The sequence below is a fragment of the Lissotriton vulgaris genome, chromosome 5 (assembly GCF_964263255.1).
Source record: "Lissotriton vulgaris chromosome 5, aLisVul1.2, whole genome shotgun sequence".
Lineage (NCBI taxonomy): Eukaryota > Metazoa > Chordata > Amphibia > Caudata > Salamandridae > Lissotriton > Lissotriton vulgaris.
In genome coordinates, this window is record NC_141693.1 from 1068230056 (window position 1) to 1068251346 (window position 21291).

The window sequence follows — 21291 nt, forward strand, 5'->3', positions numbered from 1 at the left end:
CGAACTCCTTACATAAAGCCCCAGGTCCTGATTCCATCCCTGGGAATTTGTTCCAATCGAAACCTTCCATATGGACTTCCTAGTCTCATTTGCTTTTTGGTTGCATTTTGGAAGGTGGTTTGATCCCGGGGTCTTTGTAGACAGCGGAGATTGACCCGATGTAAAAAAAAAAGCAGTAAAGAGACCCAGGGAATTACAGGCCTCTCAGCCTTATTGATACCTCTCAGAATTTTTTCCCCATCTCATTCTAGGGAAGCTGATTGATTGGGTTAAGGATAACACTATTCTTTCTGATATGCAGGCTGGATTTAGAAATAGGGTCAGTGCAGTGGATCAAATCCTATGCTTTTGTAGCCTATACTGGAAAACTTTCCCTTGTATGAGTTCTTTGTTGATCTTAGATCAGCATTCAATTCTATCCCTAGAGCTAAGCTGTGGGAAGGTTTGAAGCAGAGGGGCATCCCTGCCAACCTTTTATCTGTCTTAATCAGGTTGCATGCCCATGACACTGCCCGTTAGATATTAGAACAAAGGCGTGCTCACAGACCTATTTAAGATAGAGAATGGAATTTGTCAGGGTTGTGTGCTGGCACCGACACTGTTTACGCTTTACCTTAATGATCCAGTAAAAGTGCTTGATTTTCTGGCAATGATGCTCCTAAATTGGGCCCACACAAAATCCCGACACTGTTATTGGTAGACGACATGCTCCTAATTTCTAAAACTCTTGTGGTTTTCAGGCAATAGTTGACCATTTTTTAAGTTTCTGTAGCGCTCAGTGACTTCAGGTCAGTATTAGTAAAACTACATTTTTGGTGTTTAATCCTTATCAAGTCAGGCAGGTCAAATATTTTGGTGCCTGAACAAGTTCAGGAGTTTGTGTATTTGGGGGTCTGCTTAACACACAGAATGAGCTGGACCACACACATTATGAAGAGTACATTGAAACTTCAGCAAGAATCTGGTGCGATGTTCAAAATGCACAATAAAGCCCATGCCTGTTCCCTTGCTCCTGCACTTCATATTTATAACCTTAAAGCGAAAAACTCAGTTATGTATGGAGCAGAACGCTGGCATCCAGTGAGGGTCCATGATCTCTGTAAAATAGTAAATAGGATTGGTAGGAGTCTTCTTAATGTCCTGCAGAGTATACCCCATCTTCCCCAAATCATGAATATTGGTATTTTTCTGGTTACTCATGGTGATATGCTCTGAACCATTATGTACTGCATAGACAATGGATTACAGATGGATTGGAATCCTTTAGAGTCTCGAATAAGGTGCTTCTAAAATATCCGGGTTGGAAGAAGATCCCTTGGTTTGCCTACATCAAATACATGCTGTATGAGAGGGGCTTGCCCTCCCTTTGGGACAACCCGGATACAGCTAAGTTAGTTCCTCGCTCTCTGGCCGAAGACCGTTTAAAGGAGCATTTGTGTTTGAAAGAACTGAAGTGTGTAAAGACTGGGAGCCTGGCAGGCTCGTTTTTAGATCTCAAGATCATCGCTATATGTGAACTGATATTTGATGCTCTCCCAGGATCTACTCCACTGTAACTTTATCTAAAAAGGAGGAATGTATGACGTTACAGAGCATACATTTACAATGCTTTCCTTTACAACACAGGTTTTACATCGCAACATCCTTTACCACCCATACATTACATTGCATGCCATTACAACAAGTGTTTTAAAACTACAACTTAGGGGTAAAAATGACTATTCTAACTCCAGGGGGTGCAACAGTAGGGTAAGTGTTGGATAGTGTAGGGGTAAAAATTACTATTCTAACTCCAGGGGGTGCAACAGTATGGTAAGTGTTTGATAGTGTAGGGGTTCCTTTCGTTGTAATGGCATGCGTTGTAATGACATGCAATGTAATGCCTGCATTGTGACATGCGTAGTAGTGTCATGCGTTGTAGGGACATGTAATGAAATGGCTGCGTTGTAGTGACATGCGTTGTAAAGGATGTTGCGATGTAATGACTCTGTTGTAAATATAGTGCGATGTAATGACTGCGGTGTAAAGGTAGTTTCCCAAAAAGGAGGTATGGTATTTTGCCTGTAAACTGTTTTTGTGCTAAATGGGGTGTGAAATATTATAGCTCTGGCAAGTGCCCTTCATGAAACTTAGCTGACAAAAACTTTGCATCACATTGCTTTTGTCTGCCCTGATAATGCCCGTTCACTTAAATAATGGTTAAAACCTGTCTAAAAGGGACAGACCGAATCAGAGAGGAAAAGAGACATTTTTCTGTACCTGGGCTCCCCTGGTCTCTTCTGGCGGAAGGCTGCAGGGAACAGGCCCTCTCTGCTTTTTGGTAGTTCTACCTTGGTCCATCTATGGTTGTGCCAACAAGACGAGACATAAAGTATGTACTCTGATTTCTCTGCCTGGAAAGACAGCATGACAGCTTTACCTCTTGCTGCCATTGTTCCTGAATGGTTGGCTTTCTCGCGCAGCCCCCAGTCACCTTAGACCACGTGGCATCCAACATCCTTCCTGCGCCATGCTTTCAGTTCCTCCTGTGGAATAAATAGGACAGGCTGAAAAAAATGGCACCCGGTGAATTGAGGCTTTAAAAAAAAATGAAAAACAGCTTGGATAGCACCTATTACATTGGTCAGGTGTATAACTTGTTTTAATGCTTTGCGATTGAAACATTTCCCACATTTCTCAAGGGCAGCCTTGGTGCTGTTGGAGTTCCACATGAATCAAGACATTGTTCTTCCAGTTCTCTTTCTGTTTCTCACGCCTCTCGATGGAAGAGACTCTCCTTAACTTGGAGGTGCAGCTTTCACTGCGCCTTTCCCTTGTTCAGAGTAAAGACGACTTTCAGTCCTCAGGCCACCTGTGGGCCAGTGATGCTGGACCATCCACCGATAAGGACAACATACCAGGATAACATCTCGCATCACCGGCTGCTACACTTTTCATCAACCCAAACGTCGAGGCACACTCTTTGAGGGTTAAAGCAGCCTTGATGGATTCTCTGACATGTGCTTGTCATCAAATGCACTTGAGGTTTTCTTTGGAAGTCAATCAAAGTTTTGCTAGGAAGGTCTGCACGTCTTGTTTGCTGAAGCAGGAACGTTTCCAAGAATCAAAACTGTTACAAAGACTATGTTCATTTGGAGAAAAAAGCAGTGTACTTGTACTGTATCAATAGTTAGCTTTCTGTAATCTAGTCTAATGTACTTTTTCTGAAGAGTGACTTCATCATATTCTGACACATTAGGCTTCCAGCACTTTAAATCCCACATGACACTTCCACCTGAATTTCAGCTGTCATGGGGGTGAGAAGTCTGCCTGGCTTTGTTATGTTTTCCCTTTTATTTTAAAGGCACATCAGTGGTGGGGGATTTCAGAGGTTCCCATGCTCAGACTGGACCCTGCACTGCAGCTCTTGTCCCGGGGAAGACAAACAGACGATTTTAAATGTCTATTCAGGGCATTGCATTGCTTCGGGTAAAAACAGATACAACAGTGTGTTTTATTGAAAATCATACAATATCTTTATATGATCAGATTGATCTGAGCTGCCACAAGAGGGACCTCAAAAATACTTATAATAATTTATCCAGAAGGTTACATGTATTGTCCCAGAGGGCTTCTCTGTATTTACACGCGCTGGTAGTGTCTAGCACACAGTCGGACTAGCCTTTAGGGCATAAAGGATTGGTTATGTTATGCTATGAAATAGTGTGAGAATTTGTAGAGCGCATTATCACCTGGGTCAGTATCCTGGCGCTGAGCAGATGCGCAACTAGGCCTGCTACCGGCCGGCGGGGAGTTTAACTAAGAGCCAGGTGTTTAGTTTATTGCGGAATCCAGAAGAAAGGAGGTAGCCCTGATGTGTAGTTGGAGGTCATTCCAGGCTTTCAACGTGATGTAGGAGATGGCCCACCTTTCAGATCTGTTTCTGTGAATACTTGGGATGGGTGTGAGGAGGGGTCCAACAGAGTGGAGGTGTCTTGAGGGTTTGTGAAGAAGTTGCACCTGTTCAAGTCGGCAAGAATGTGTGTGTAGTTCTTTGAAGGTGTGAGTGAGGATTCTGAACTGTACGCGTTTGTGTACCAAGAGTCTATGGCGCTCCCTGAGGTGTGGTGTGATGTGTGACCTATGTGGTAGGTTGAGGGAGAGTCCGGCAGCCGAGTTCTGGATGGGCTGTAATCTTCTGGTGAGTTGTTTGCTGCTTCCAGCGTAGATGGTGTTAACATAGTCAAGCTAGCTGTGACAAGGGCTTGCCCATATGGTGGTCTTTTTGGTGTTGCTAGGCAACTATTAGAGATTTTCCTCTGCATCTCCAGAGTATGGAAGCAGGATGATGTGACCGCATTAACCTGTGCAGTCATGTTCTGTTTCTGTCAACGATGATTCCAAAGTACTTGGCATGGGTGCTGGGAGTGAGAAAGGGAAAGGAAGAGAAAGGGCCAAGGTTGGCCGGCCACCACTATTATCCAAGAGGGAGCATATGAGTTGCATGTTGTTGGCTTCGGAGAGGATGTTGATGCTTGCGTGGATGACATTGGCCAGGGGGATTATGTAGGGTTTGAAGAGGGTTGAGCTTAAGGGCAAGCCCTATGGCACTCCACGGATGGGTTTACGAGCTTGCAATGAGATTGCGGTCAGGCTGACCCCTTGTGATCCAGTGGTGAGCATGTCTTTGTATGCGGTGGGAGATGATGTCAAATGCTGTGGTAAGAAGGTAGGAGGATGAGGGTCACAATGCCTCCTGTGTTCAGGATCATGCAGATGTCATCTGTGGTGTCAATAAGTGCTGTTTCTGTACCGTAGTTGGGTGGTTGCTGAGGTGGTCAGTAAGGTGCCTGCTGGTGAGTTTTTCTAAGACTTTGGCCTGGTACAGAAGAAAGGAGATCTGGCTTTATTTAGTGAGTATGCATTCGATCTCTGAGGGTTTCTTGAGAAGTTGGATGACAGTGCTGTGTTTCCAGGCATCCAGGAATTTGTCTGAGGAAATTAAGTCATTGAGTATGGGTACAAGAGCTTTGCTGATGGGTTGGAGTCCCTTGGTGAAGGCGTGGTAGGGAAAGGTGTCTTATGGGGCCCCAGAGAGGGTGAATTTCATGGTGACTGTGGTCTTGTCTTTGGTGATGATATGTCAGGAGGTCTCTTTGTTAGTTGAGATGGGAAGTGGGACCGTGAGGGTGACATGGCCAGGTTGAGGGTCATTGTTGCTGGAAATGGAGATGATCTTGTTGCAGAAAAATTCTGAGAGTATGTTGCAGAGGTCCTGTGAGGAGGTGATGCTCTTGGAGGCAGCTGCTGGAGTTCTGAAATTTTTCACAATGGTGGAGATTTCTGTGCTGGTGCTGTTGCTGTCATTGTTGCAGTCAGCGAGAGCTGCACACTGTCGTTATGGATCTGTAGTCTGTAGCATCTCAGTCAGATTTGAAGGTGTTCTTGTTTGCAGATCTTGGCTCATTCTCCATTTATGCTCCTGTTGCTTACAGTGACGTTTTGTTAGCCTACGTTCTTCCATGTATCAGCTTGCTTATGGTCAAGCTCTGCTCATTTTGTTGGACTTGAGCGGTGCCAGAGTGTCATACAGTGATCCAGCTGTGTTCGATGGTTTCCAACAGGCTTCTGGTGTGTTCCGGTCTCTGTGCAGAGAGAGCGGTGTTCCATACCTCCTCCGGAAAGTTTTTCCAGCTCCTCTGGAAATGACTGGTTGTGATACGTTATTATTGGTACGAACTGTGAATGCTGAATCTGACGAGGGTGTGATCTGACCAGGTGATCTGTGATGGTCTGTGATGTTGTTGAAGGAGGTGAAAATCAGGTGCAGAAGGTGTCAGCAGCCTGAGTTGTTTCCGTAATGTGTTGGGTGAGGCCAAGGTTTCCGAGGTTTTTCTGAAGGACTGTTGAGTTCGATCGGTGCAGTGTTCGAGGTGAAAGTTCCAGTCTCTGAGGATGATGAAGATGCTGGAGTTGATGATGAACAGTGCAACAAAGTCTGTTCTTTCACTAGTGAAGTTAGTGCAGGGTCCTCGTGGTCTGTATAATAGGGTCCCACTCAGAGCGGAGTTGGCTGTGATGTTTTGCTTGAACATGAGATATTCCATGTAGCTAGAGGGTGTGTCCATGGTGGTGGTGAAGCTGATGACGTCCTTGAAAATTATGGTGACCCACCTCTGGGATTGTGCTGACAATCCTGTCCTGGGGGTGGCTGTAGCAATGTCCAGTGCTGAGGATGGCTTCAGCCAAGTTTCTGTGACGAATAGCAGGTCTTGGGGCATGGTTGTGCAGCAGGAGCATGCACGAGAGTGTGGAGTGTCGTGTGAGCAACCAGTCCTGTGTTGCTTGTTTTATAGTTCCAGAAGGACCTGGCCTGGTAGTTCGGGCTGTGCTGTTCCATTGGAGCAGAGTCACGCCTGATTTGCATATGGCTGGGTCCAAACTGTGGTGGCATGGTGGATAAAAAACAACGTATTGGATGCGGCCCGAGCGATCACCCGTGGATCATATTAATCCAGTCATTCCATCTATCACTTTATTCTTTGATGCCCCCACCAAGCACACCTTTATGTTTTCTTGAAAACTTCTAAATGTTAGCAATCACCTACATTTAAAGTATGACAGTCTTAAGCTTTATTATGGCGTCAAATGTGCTACAACTTCCCATAGTGAAGCTGTCTCTAGGAAAGAAAGAAAAATAATTATTCTGCAGGCTTTTATATACTTGAGACTCGTAACAAGGTGCCTCTACCCTCAATGATTCAGTTAATTTCTCTGCTACCATTCATAGATGGAAAGCCGTTCACCTCCATAATGTTTGGGTTACTCATAAATGCTGGTATTGTTTAAAGAGGCAAGCTTGGGATCAGGATTGAATTAGTGGCCAACAAAATTTACTTGCCCATAGAGGTTAAGCGTTGTTTTATAAACTACGTAGACTTGTTACCAGAGGTATTTTTTTGGGTTATGAATTTAGCCATAAACTGAGAAAAGTGTTCTAAGGACAGAGACCATCTGGCTAGTATGAGTAATAGGATCCAACAATCAGGCTAAGTCCACAATTATGCCAGATCTTTAGTTACCAGATTAATCCGTCCTTAGTGACACAGTCATCTAGTCCTTACCTTTTCTTTTACAAACAATTGTTTTCATGGATGTTTGTTCAATTGGATTAATTTGAGTGAACCAGAACTACCAATTCCAGATAGCAATCAGTTGTTAAACAAAAATTCCTGGCCAGGGGAACTACACTTTTCGTTACCTGGAGTCACCTAGTAACCTTGACCAGATCTGTCCAACATTTTTCCTGAGGTAGAAAATATTTATAGGGAAATTTACTCATAAGAAAGATTAAAGGTTCCCCTTGAAAAGTTGTTTGAGAAAATATGGCTACCTCCCTAGAGAAAATACAGCACAGGTGGCCAACTGCTGGAGTGCTGGGACTCTCATTCAAGCTCAAATATTCCAGAAGAAATAGACCACAATCTGTGATTGTGGAAAGACAGCAATAACAAATCCTAAGACACCTATTTGTTTTGTACATTGTCAGAGCTGCAGATATATGTAAGTACACGCAATCCTCTTCCTACTGCAAACAACTATGTTCAGACCTCTCAGAGTCTCTGAAGAACTTGGCCATGGGACATGTGTCAGCTAATGACAGTCAGCGCTTCCTAAGAAGTGGAACGAGATAGCTACAGAGCAGGAGGTGAAACATGGGTCCGGTTTCGGGGCATCACCCCTCATCAGCCTGGCTAGCTTGACTCCAGTGGCATGGAGAGCACGGGACCCACATCTGGGCATACCCATGTTTAATTGGCTCTGTATTCCGTCCATCATTTGTGTGCCTTTTACTTTCTTGCCCTAAGTGCACCACCTATGCCCAGACGTGGGTCCTGGGCTGACTCTGCCACTAGATTCAAGCTAGCCAGACTGATGAGGGGTAATACCCCAAAACCAATCCCAGCATGCTTGTTTCTGGTCCAGGGAGGACCTTGCTTTGCAGTTTGGGTGGGACTGTTCCCATGAGGAACAGGGTCAGAACTGATTTGCATATGGCTGGGTCTAAACTGGCGTGGAATGGTGAGCAAAAGAACTATCAGCTAGATTAATCATAGTCCCGTTTTGCGAGTCCTTAATAGCGATTAATTAAGGAATCGCTATTAAGGACTTGCAAAACGGGATTCATGTAGGAATCGCTAAATAAATTGCGATTCCTGCACATTCCTTATTTGCGATTTGCTAATCGCAAATAAGGATGCGATTTCAAGGGTGCCAGGGGTGTCCAAAGGACACCCTGTAGCACCCCTGAATTGTAATCTACATTGGTGTTGCGCACACACATGTCCAAAGGACATGTGTGTGTGTAACATGCAACTTAGAAAAATGCATTTAAATGCATTTTCCTAAGTTTTCGCTATTTACCACGAGGTTTGACCTCGCGGTAAATAGCGGCCCAAAATTGCGATTTCACAATTTTAAAATGGTTCATGAATTGCATTTAAGAAATCTCAAATAGGGATTCCTTAAATGCAATTCCTCGCAAATGTGCGAATTTTGCATTTGGGATGATGAATCCCAAAAGCAAAAATAGCACTCGCAAAGGGCCAGATTCTGAGAATCTGGCCCTTTGCGAGCGCAATTAAGCTTGATGAATCTGGCCGTATGGATTTAACCCACATCTCTTGACATGAGGTGAATATTTGATTTGCTCTGCATTCCGTGCATCATTTGTACCTTGTAGGATAAATACAAGTAATGTGAAAGCTGGGTTCATGCTCTACGGGCAAAATTTCAGTTCAGTTTTCCATTTTCCTCTAATTACTAGTATTGGAAATAATGGACGAGTTCGAAATATATTTCAAACTCCCAAATTGCTTTTCATTTAGCTTTTGATTAAGCTGAAAAAAATGTGTGGTTACGTGGTGCAGCTGCTCCAGTACTACAGAAGAAGAGGCCATGAAATCTGTTTAGCGCCCGCTGAACCTGTCTGGCCCACACCACACATGAAAATAAAACGCGCCATCCATTTGTGTAAAAGTGCCCCTGGCGTTAACATGAGGAGCTCGCTGACGTCTAGTGCATGTACGTCAATTCACCGAAATGCTTGGGGTAGCGGAAGTGACATCACATGCCCTTTGACCTCGACTTTCGCTCACAAAGTCATACTTACACATACACACAAATTTACACATATATACTCTCTCACACATAAACACTCTCACCCGCAAGCACACCACACACATATATTTAAAAGCATTTTTTTTTACTTAACCTCTGCTGCCAAGGAAGGGCTTATTCCAGCTCATTGTACTCCATTTGTATTATACTATTAGTGAATAATATATTCTATTTATTTACTATTAGTGTTATAAAAAAAAATGCCAGAAAATAAAGAGTGGAGCCCTAGTTGCCCCTGTGTTCCTGGCACAGAATTTTCCACTTCTGAGGGCAGGGTCGCACAGGCAGTGCTACAGGTAGCATAGAGCAAGCCAGGGGTCACGACCCCTAAATGAGTCCATGGTCTGGTGGATGCCACAATGGCACCTGCTTCCCACGTTCCTTTTAATACTGTTCAGAGGTTGCCCGGTTGTTGAAAGTTTGTGACAGTATCGCAAACAACCATCAGCGGTCTGAAGTGGCGCGATACGACACTGTGGTGTGCAAGTAAATGAATGAATACATGAAATAATTTCCCCTTGTAACTTACAGTTTATTGGATGCCGTCAACCTTTTTACACAAACAAGCACAGCCACTGCTGTTTGTAAGTTTTTCCCGGTACAAAGCTTCAGATCTGACCAGCATCACGGTGGCTCAGTAGCATTGCATTTGACTTGATGGTCACTGTAGTGTTACCTTTAATGGGTTTGCCCACCTGGCCGCTGTTCAGAGGGATGTTAAGCCTGTGACCCCGCCAACTTTACTATGTTATGCTGGCCCAGTGTACGCTCGGCCAGCGCACAATGAAGCTAATAAAGAGCCCAGGGAGCTGGGCGTGGGTTTAGTGTACTGCTAGCCACCGACTAAACAGCCACGAGTGTCCTGCCTGTTTATTGTGCTAGGCCCCAACCTAGTACACCACACTGGCAACAAGGTGGTCTACCCACCCCGCCGATCTCTGCCGCAGCTGCTGTGACCGCCGCAGCACCTTCACAGCGGGAGCCCTCCTACTGTGTTCCTCGCTCCGGCAGCACGTCAAGTGGCGCACGCACGCACTCCAGTGCTTACTGCTGCCCCACGAGATCCTGCTGCAGCCTACCTGGTGAGCCCACGACTGCCCGCACAACTTGGAGTCTGCTCGCCTCAGCTGCCTGCGGCCGCCGCGACTTCCTGCTTCCGCCTCTGCCTCGTGGTGTGGCCCACAGCCTACGCAGCCATCCGCTGCTTTCTGCGCATGCGCACATGCGCATGAGATCCAGCCCACCGCCTGCCTGCAGTCAGCCTTCCCGCACCGTGGACCCAAGACTCACACCCCGCACCGGTAAAAGCTCGGTGGGCCCGCTCACAGCCAGCATCCTTCAAGCAGTCTGTCAGGCCACAAGCGACCACCGCGAACTCCAGCAGCACCCAGCACTTTCCCACCAGCAGAGGGCCGCCTGCAAGCTCGCATCCAGCCCCATGTGGCTCCTCGAAGCAACGTGCTTGCACCCTGCATCAGCAAGTGGCAGCAGTCTGGCCTGCGTGTGCTCCCGCACGGCGCCCCCTCAGTAGCAAGCCTCCATCAGCCACACCTCGTCCTAGCAGCTCAAAGCCAAGCCCGCCACCTTCCAGAAGAGTCAGTGGATGTATTTTATGCCAGGCTGAAAGAGCTAGCAAGTACCTGCACCCTCCCAAACGAGGACGACGAAGTCCGGGCCCAGTTCATTCAAGGCTGCGCGTCATCCAAACTGCGCGAACGAGTCCTACAGGAACACAACATGTCAATTAGAACATCCTGCTGCTCCTGCTGCTCGGCCGCTCCAAGGAACTGTCAATGGCCAGGGCGGCGCACAAGGACCCTAAACCAGGAGTCTCCGTCAAAGAAGAACCCGTGTGCGCCTTTCGCACCGATGCCCACGAGCCACAACCAAGAGCCACCCGGCTGAAAACCACTGCGTCCCAACAGAGCACTCAAAGTCACACCTGCGGATGGTGCGGAGGCACCTCGCCCCACGACGGTGCCTGCCCAGCTCAAGACAAGACCTGCAGTGCCTGCGGGAAAGTAAATCACTTCCCCAAGGTATGCCGTTCTACACCGAGGAGGAGACAGAGTGGCCCGCCTTGATGAGTTTGCGCGACCGAACAAACCACCGATGGTCCTGCTAGCAGCGACATGGATGACGACGAAGCCGATGCTGCCACCGTCCACGTGGTTAGAATGCTGAACACTCTAGTGGCTGCTCAACCTGCCACCCACCATCAATCTCATGGCAGCCAGCGTCTACAGGAACCTGCCAAATCCCCCAACGCTCCGTCCCACCAGAGTACAAGTCTACGCCTATGGCACCAGGTCTCCACTCAGGCTATGTGGAGTATTCCGAGCCAATCTCTCCCACGAAGCCGCTCACCAGCAAGCCAAAGTGTATGTCTCCCAAGAAGGCTCCGGGTTTCTGCTAGGCTGCAGGACTGCACAGGACCTCAACCTGATTCATTTTGCCTTCACCGTCCACGCCAATGACCTTGACCCCTTGCTGCATGGATTCGGAGCACTGTTAGAGTGAATCGGAGGATTCCGTTCCATCTCCGTCCTAAAATAGAGGCGGAGCTGCGTCTCCTGGAGAAAGCCGGAATCCTTGAACGGGTGCGAGGCCCTACTACCTGGGTGTCTCCCATCGTCATCGCCAAGACTGAAACAACCTGATGCAGTCCGCATCTGTGTGGACATGCAGATCCCGAACCTCGCTATTAAGCGCGAGTGCCACCTGACCCCGACGGTAGACAACATCATCGGTTATCTGTCCGGCTCCAGATGGTTTTCGAAAATGGACCTCCGCTCGGGACACCACCAGGTCCCACTTCATTCAGACTCTCGCTCAATCACGACGTTTTCAATAAATCAATCAATCATTGTACTTGTAGAGCGCACTACCTACCAGTGAGGGTCTCAAGGGGCTGAGGGAGGGGGTGCTGCTAGTGCTCGAAGAGCCAGGTCTTCAAGTGTCTTCTGAAGGTGTTTGTTACAAAAACAGCGGTTGACCCAATTTAGTCCAAGGACCTGGGTATTCAGCAGCATAGACAACAATTGGTCCTTGACATAATTTTAACATTGAAAATAATCATAACATTTTATCAATTCAATTCACTCCACATCAAGACTGAATCTATAGTCTTAGATACTAGCCCACATCAACAAAAAATCACACAGTAAGTGCCAATAAGCCAATGAAAGCGAGAAAAGTCCAATCAGGACAGTAAATTTAATATACAATATAACAACGTTTGAAAATCAATGTATCTATGTACATATATTTACATGAATCATAAGGCATGGTGGATGGTCACTAGTGGACTCAATTGACACTAGACAGTGATACTTAGCCCCGTTGTTCATTTATCATTACAGGTGCCCAATGATAGTAATTTTTAATTGACGTGCACTCTGAGAGACATCCCCTTATCACACCGTCCTGATGAAGACCCGTTATTGAGGACTTGAACAACCCGTTATATGGTTGGGTCGAAACGTCGACGACATTCCCCTTTGGGAGCCTGTACCTATTGACCCTTGTCCCTTGTCCCCCTCTTCCTGGCAATCCTATTGCAAATTGGTGCAAATTAAGGACCAAGGAATTGTACATAGCATTAGGCTAGTAAAAAAGAAGTATTTTTTACAAGCATTACCCAGGACAGGCTCATGTTTCTTTGTATATAAATGACCTACACTAATTTTCTGATCCTCTTGATCATTCACTTGAGCACCTACTTTACCTCTTTCTCTGTGCACGCTCTCTCTTTTTTATAAAAGTGTATTTTGCCTTATGATTCATGTAAATATATGTACATAGATACATTGATTTTCAAACGTTGTTATATTGTATATTAAATTGACTGTCCTGATTGGACTTTTCTCGCTTTCATTGGCTTATTGGCACTTACTGTGTGATTTTTTGTTGATGTGGGCTAGTATCTAAGACTATAGATTCAGTCTTGATGTGGAGTGAATTGAATTGATAAAATGTTATGATTATTTTCAATGTTAAAATTATGTCAAGGACCAATTGTTGTCTTCTGAAGGTGAGCAGGTCTTGGGTCTGTCGAAGGTGTGCAGGGCTCTGGCGCTACAATTGCCTCAATTTTAGAATTTCCAGCGCTGCCGAAGTCTTCCAAAACATAGTCAAGACGGTCCTCCAAGGGCTGGAAGGCGTCCTCAATGTCAGCGATGACATTTTAGTGCATGTGCGCACTCTGGAAGAGCATATCCAACACCTCCAAGCTGGGTTCACCCGACTCAGAGACAGCGGACCCACCCTCCAACGAGAGAAGTGCGAGTTTCTCAGGAGAGACATCAGTTTCTTTGGCTACCACTTCTCCGACAAAGGCATTGGCCCTGACCCGGACAAGGTAAAGGACATACAGAACGCTCCCGCCCCGACATCAGTGTCCGGAGTCCACAGCTTTCTGGGCATGGTCACGTATTGTGGACGCTTTTTCAAAAACCTGTCGGACCTGACGGGCCCCCTACGTGACCTCACCAAGACCGCCAGCCACTGGGAGTGGGAGACAGAGCAAGAAGAAGCATTCCAAAAAACAAAGGCCGCCCTATCTGCTGAGACGACTCTGGTGTACTTCGACCCCAGATGCGATTCCCAGCTGGTGGTAAATGCCAGCCCCACAGGTCTAGGGGCAGTGTTAGTCCAGCAGCAGGTCTGCGGAGAATGGGCCCCGTGCCTACGCAAGCAGGACCCTCACGCCCAGGAAGCAACACTACTCGCAAATCAAAAAAGAGGCTATTGCAATCCTGTGGGGTTGTCGCCACTTCCACTTATATCTGTACGGGCACCCGTTTACAGTGGTGACTGACCACAAACCCCTCATTCCACTCTTTCAAGGGTCGTCGTTGCGTCCTCCCCCGAGGATAGAGAACTGGGTACTACAACTTCAAGAGTTTCAGTTCACTGTAGAATACAGACCAGGCACCCGCAACCCAGCCACAGAGCCAGAAGCGGCAGAAGCGACGGCCACCGAAGAATATGTGTGGATGATCATCGAAAGGTCCAGACCTCTCCCAATCTCGCTGGAAGAAGTGATGCTTGTAACCAAAGAGGACGATTGCCTCCAGATCGCCATCCAAGCACTCTCCTCAGGAGATTGGAAGCCGCTTCAAAACCAGACACCATTTTGCACCATGGAAGCACAGACCACTTTGAAGGCCATACACCAAGTTTGCCATGAGCTGTCAGTATCCACCGATAGCTGCCTCCTGAGGGGCCCTCGCCTTGTCCTACCAGGCCGCTCTCCTGGTGCACGGAGCGCACCAAGGTATCGTGAAAATGAAGAAACGCCTCAGAAGTAAGATCTGGTTCCGTGGTCTAGACCAGCAAGTCGAGTCGATCATTCAGCATTGCCCAGCTTGCCTTTCAACCAGCCTCCCCATCAGACCCGCAACAGTCATCACGGAAGCAGGCCCCAATGCCCCATGGGAAAAGGCCAGTGCAGACTTTGGCAGTCTCCCTGGAGGGAAATACATGCTAGTCGTCGTCAACAATTTCTCACAGTACCCGGAAGTTGAAATCGTCTCCTCCACAGCCGCCGGAGATGTCCTTCCCAAACTCGATAAAATAATGGCAACACACAGCCTTCTTGGGGAGCTCAAGACAGACAACGGCCTGCCCTTCACCAGCACATAACTCTCAGAATACCTCTCTTCCCATCGGATCATACATTGCCGGGTGACTCCCAGGTGGCCCCAAGCAAATGGAGAGGTTGAGCGACTAATGCGAACTCTAAACAAGACAATCCAAATAGCTCTCACCGACGGCCATGTTATGTAACAAGCCCTGTACCAGTTCCTTCGGGATTACTGCCTCACGTCTCACTGTACCACCGGAGTCGCTCCAAGCCGCCTGTGTTTTGGTAAGATGGTGACGGACACCATCCCGCACCACCCAGTGTGGGCCAAGTCCCCGATCCCTCTAAACCTGTCACTAGCAAGGCAGACGAAAACCAACCAAGATGCATCCCGGAGGAGACACGCAATGGAAAGCGCGATCACCATTGGCGACTAAGTGCTTCTGCGAGACCACCACCCTGGCGGGAAGTCCAGAATACCATTCGAAATAGATCCCTGGACTGTGACAGAAGTCAAAGGCACGATGGTGACAGCTGCACGAGGAAGCGAGAGAGTTAATCGCAATGTCTCATTCTTCAAGAGGGTCCCAACCGATGATGCAGAGGAGTTCCCCATGCCCAACCAACCTGGAGCTGTGGGACCAGACAGCCCCCACAGGCAAGGAGGGAACGAGGACCATCTTACCACCGTCAGCGAAGAAGCAGACAAAACCACTCCTGCTCCAGAAATGACCCAGGACCAGGACCCTCGAAGCAGTCAGCCAGCAGGAGAGACTGAATACCAGACCGAAGTGTCACTGACCCCTTCTGCCAGGATCAGTCAGAGCCGGTACAACCTTCGGCCCTGTCCCAAGCCATCTCAGAAGTACCAAGACTTTGTGGCTTGCTGCCAGCCCCCGGGGCACGAAGCCTGGTGAATCCCTGCATACTAAGTAAGACTGTTCCATAGATGCCTTGTGATTTAGAGACAAATGTTTACAGTTGTTGGTAATGTTCCCAATGCCTTATAGTTTGTTCTGTGGGTAAAGGAGGAATGTAGTGTTGCCTTTAACGAGTTGGCCCACCTGGCCGCTGTTCAGAGGGGTGTTAAGCCAGTGACCCCGTCAACGTTACTATGTTAGGCTGGCCCAGCGTACACTTGGCCAGCACGCAATGAAGCTAATAAAGAGCCCAGGGAGCTGGGCGTGGTTTTAGTGTACTGCTAGCCACTGACTAAACAGCCACGAGTGTCCTGCCTGTTTATTGTGCTAGGCCCCAACCTAGTACACCACAGTCACATGTTCGAATATTCACGACTCCACTAAACCTTTCTTAATCCTGAGGTTGATAAAATGAGTAGCATGAGTCTGCTATTTAAGCGCCAAGAGGCCCGAGGTTGAATATGCGCTTTGCAAACACATACTGCCAGGACACAAGTCCTAAAAAAAGAAGTGGGGGGACTAACCAGGTTCGGCAGTATGCAAGGGACATCATGAGGCATGCCATCACAGCGCATGATGTCACAACGCGTTACATTGCACTTGACATAACAACAACTGACCTCACTGGATGTGACATCACAAGAAGTGACATCAGCTATTACGACTTCATACATGTTTATCAGGTATATCATGAGTACATTTAAGCTCATTGTGAGATTTAAGAAATGAGATTTGGGGTCGGGGTTTTTGCCGTAAAAGTGGCACAGTCCCGACGCATAATCTAGGCCTCCACTAATATATTTATTTTTTTAAACACTGTCACAACGGAATTGGCAACAAGGAGAAGCATGGCAGTAGATCTGTTCTGCTTAATTGGTTGCAAAGTCTGCATTTTAAAATATTTATGGGTTAAGGCATCTGCTGTAAAAGGTTCAGAGCAAGACTCAGGGAATAATAATAATGATGAGATAACTCTGGAGCTGAACACATTTGTTGGAGAGATCTGTGTTTTATGTAGTCTCAGATGTGAATCAAAGTAATGTGTCTGCTGCAAAGCGCATGACAGATTGATATTTTATGTAGATAGTGAAGTTGGTTGCTGCTTTTAACACAGAGATCCTTTTGTTGCCTGCAGCTCATGAATTGTAATCTGTGTAATATAGCACAGTGAGCTATGAAGGACATGGGACTCCTACACCTTGTAACACTTTCTCATGTAACTCATCTTGTACATTGATTTACATATGTACATGATTTATTGTCAATGTATAATGTGTATGTTATGTAAAGAGCTCTGACACCCTGCATTGGGTTGCCTAGCGCCATAAAAGAAATAAAATACTGTTATTGAAATTGCTGTGTAAATACTGGGAAAGAACAACAGATCTGGAATTCTCACGGTGCATGCACTTACATACTGGGACTGAACAAAGTAAAAAGCATGCATCTCTTAAGTACCTGTGAAGAGATAACAAGCTGCCTTTGTTTCCCCTCTTAAACGTTTCCAGGCCGCCACCCGTCAGGCTATTCAAACAAAAAGAGGCCTGATGATCCCTTAACTTTGACCCAGCTGGAGGTAAAAAAAAGCTCCCTTGCTTCCTGCACGTTGCTGCACGGAATGGAAAGCAGACAACGTGCGGGCGATGCTGAATGTGTCCCGGTGTCTGAAAATTATACTGGGACAAGTTCAGCATATTTCTGTGGGGCCCAAGTTCCTGGCAAGGGGGGACGGTTTGTGAAAATAGAGGGTGGACGCCGTGTACCTGCGTGTACCCCCGACTTGTGCCCTGCATACTGTGTTATGTTTTCGGGGGGCGTCGCCCTTAACCGTGCAAACATGTCCTCACTGTTTTCGTATTGTCATCTTCCCCATATTGAGCTGATCTGTAAATAGCGGACATAGTTGATGAGAACTCGGGGGCAGATTTACAAGCCCCCTGCGCCACCAGTACGTCACATTTTGTGACATACTGAAGGTGCATTTCACTTCTCCATATTTACAAGGAGAGTAAAAGCCACCCTGCTCTCCTTATAAATATGGCCCCTTCCCACGTAGCACTTTGCGTGAAAGGGGCGTTCCATGGTTGTTGTCTTGGGTGTTCCCACGCAACACCCATGGAATGAGACACATTTCCAGATTTGCGAGGACTCGTAAATCTGGAAATGTGTGTCAATGGTACGCCTTTCCTCTTTCGAAGCGTGCTGCATTCTACAGCACGCATTGAAAGAGGAAAATGCCTGTAGTGGTTGTTTTTGTGCAGGAAGGTGCCCCTTCCTGTACAAAAACAATCTCCCCATGACGCAGGCATCCTTGCACCATGGTGCAAGGGTGCCTGCCCCGGCGCATAGATGCAGTTTGTGCGCCAGCGCAGGGGAGAGCACAGGGATGCAACATATTATTGTAAATATGTTGCATTCCTGTGCTTCAGACGTGCCGCAGCGTGGCGCAGCCAAAGGGCTTGCGTTGCCGCGCTGCGGCACTTCCTTGTAGATCTGCACCATAGTATATGGGCCTGGCTGCCTCGGAGCATTGTAAAGTGTAGATATTATACTTAACTCAATTGAATACTCTTTATGGACCTAGAAGGACAGATGTCCATCAATCAATGTTGCTCTTGTTTTCGTTCGGATTAGGAGCCAAATAAACGTTTCATTTAAGAGTTGTAACTGTACAGGAATCTTACGAAGAGGGATTAATTATAGAGATCATTTATCATAATTAGGATTCTGTATAATAACACTGTTAGCAAAAAATACATATTTTCTGCTGCCTGTATAGCAAGTATTTGTTTATTCTGCTGCCTGTATAGCAAGTATTTGTTTATTTAGTTCATCCACAAGCATCGAGATTGAGGTTCATGTTATATATACTTCGTACAGGCCAGCGACCCGAGCACTTACGAGTTAATCCAGAAGATACACATGCTCCAGAAACGACTCATCGGCAAGACCGAGGAGGTGGTTGAGAAGGAATTGCTGCTACAGGTAACCTGTTACTTTCAGTGCCTTTGAACATCAAGCTCTGTTTCTAGCCGTGATCGAAGCATGCCTAGACGGGAACTTTCTTTATTGAATTTCACACGATTTATCATTTCTGTCTAGCTGCTATTTCTTAACCGCGCTGTAGATGGCAGCAGTGCCTAACGTAAACTGATTGCACGTTGCATAATGGCTTTTCTTTGTACCTTAATCACAGAGACTGCACCCAGCGAGGTTTAAAGATCAAAGATAAAGTTTTGATATACTGCATTCTAGTCGTCCAGCTCTAAAAGCTTTTAAGTCCTTGCGATCCCCCTTATCTCCCATTTAACCCTCTCCGTAATGTCTGATAAACACGTTTCATTTCTTTTCATTAAAATGTTTTTCATAAAGTCTGTGGGGCCTTAGGAAGAATGTATTTCACTGCCACTCTGTGATGTCTAGAATGTACAAAATAATGACTCGGAGGAGCCAGAAGAGAACATTTATATTCTGAACCATTCAAGACGTGATAAGATCGAGCATATTAGGTGATTTTATGTGAAAAGTTATGAGTAAATGCTAAACCTGCTTCTTGTTTGGGAGAAGACTAAAGTATGCACCCCAAAAGCAATATAGGGTACCTTTCTGATATTTATTACTACTCTAGTATTTATGATTTTGAACGCTCTAACCTGTAGCACAGGACGTTTCGTCATTACAGAGCGAAATTGGAGTTTTAGCTCTTGGCGTCAACGTTTCACCGATGTGTCCACATGTAAAAGACAATGGTCCGATCGGAAAAAGCAACAAGAGGCATAGAAGAACTGAATATGTCAAAAGGTCTCCTACCACTTTATGGAAAAGAAGAAAAATAGTCTCGTAGATTCAATCCACAGTTATGAGGTTAGGGCAGCAGACGCGATTCCAAACCCAGAAGATTAAGACACATACACAAAATTGCATTTCCAAAAATGAATTCTATCCATTTGTGGATCTAAGAGTTTTTGATATAATGTGTAAATAAGAATATTGTTTGCTCATTGATTGTCAGCCTGCAATGCATTTCACCACACCAAAGTGAAGCACCCTCTTCAAGGCAGCATTAAGGCGCATCACACAAGAAGTATGGCAAAGACAGCCACACTTTTCTGGAATGCATGCATGCTTTCACTAAGGACTAATGCCTGGATGTGAATGCAGAAGCTGACTTGTGAGTCATTCAAGTAGTGCGACACAACTTTTTCAGCAAAGTTGAGCCTGCTTCCTTCTTGGTTTAATTTCAATGTAGTGCTTGCTATTCTGATTCAAGGATGTGAATCTAGGAACAATTGCACAAAGGAGAAGAAATTAGTTACCTACCTGTAACCCCAGGTCTTCAGTATGTTTTTTGATTCACATTAAACCATCCCTCTTCTTTAACCTTCACACTATGAAATCTGAGCAATGCTGACCTCCCAGAGGAGCAAAGAGCACCAAACGTCCAAACGTCCACCTAGTTGGCGGAACTATGGGTTGTTTCAAAAGAAGTGAATGTGCTCCTGAACACTCTTGTTGGTCCCTTGGCCATATTAACACTGTTTACTTCTATTCAAATTTACTGGGGATTCCCAGCCTGATGGCAGGGAATTATTCTAGCATGTGAATCTTTGAAAGATGTCAACACTGGAGAACTGGAGTTAAAGTTAAGGAATTAAAGGAAAGTGAATTATTATTTGGCTTGGTGGATGCCCACCTCAAAGAATCATGACATTGACTTGTTAGACCGACCCTCAAAGTCTCTAAATTAACTTGAGCTCACTCTCTAGTAGCTATACCATAAAGCAGACAGATGTAACTAAAAACAATGTGTAAAGTATTTATGCATATCAAAACAATACTAAAGGCAAAACACCGAACAATAAAAATTACAATTAAAATAATTAAATTAAATAATTTAATAAACAAAATGACGCAAAAAATGAAAAAAATCCAATGAAGGGAAACAGAGATATGATTGTAATTTTTTGGGGAGTAAAAATAGTGCCAAAATGTACTAAGTTCCAATGATAGTCTATGGAAGCAATAGACCAGGACCCAGGTGCGATTTCAGGCTACCACAATGAAGCACTGGTCCGATACCCCACGAGGGCTTATCCCTGCCAAAGATTTTACATTCTGACTTAGTATTTTCTTATCGAGCTGAAAATCCTTCAGCGTGGCAAACCTGAAGCTGCATCTAAGAAAGTGCTTCAAAATCAGACATCTTTTCCACAAGGTCCTCCAGGCGGCTCAGGGCGTCTTGGAAGAACATTTTCTAACCTCTAACTTTTCAGGATTTCTGGAGTAGATCCTCTGGGTCACTTCTAATGCTCTCTGTGCCTTAGGGACAGCACTTAGGGGCCAAGACTGACTCCAGCAAATGCCACTATCAAGGTCCAGTTGGCACTGGTCAATTGAGTACTTCAGGAAAAAGACCTCTTGCAGCTTGTGTCCCTGCAGGCCCACAAAAGGTCAGCCAACTGACCCTTGGAGTCCACTTCTTTGTCCTTGGAACAAGAAAGAGCACGTACAGTACTTCAGGTATCTTTTCCGATCAAAAACAGCAGGTCCAGCCCTCTCATTCTCTTCCGCAGATCTAGAAAGTGTTCTGAGGGGAGTTACTTGGGGTGCTATATTTATGACTGG

General features: G+C 46.1%; 1 protein-coding gene across 1 annotated transcript in view; it reads left to right on the forward strand.

Annotated features, from left to right (window-relative positions):
• CFAP58 (cilia and flagella associated protein 58) overlaps nt 1-21291 on the forward strand; it is a 674866-nt gene that overhangs the window by 500960 nt on the left and 152615 nt on the right. Inside the window, exon 15 of the mRNA XM_086922755.1 lies at nt 18547-18651. Coding sequence (XP_086778881.1) covers nt 18547-18651 — 105 coding nt within the window. The remainder of the gene's footprint in view (nt 1-18546; nt 18652-21291) is intronic.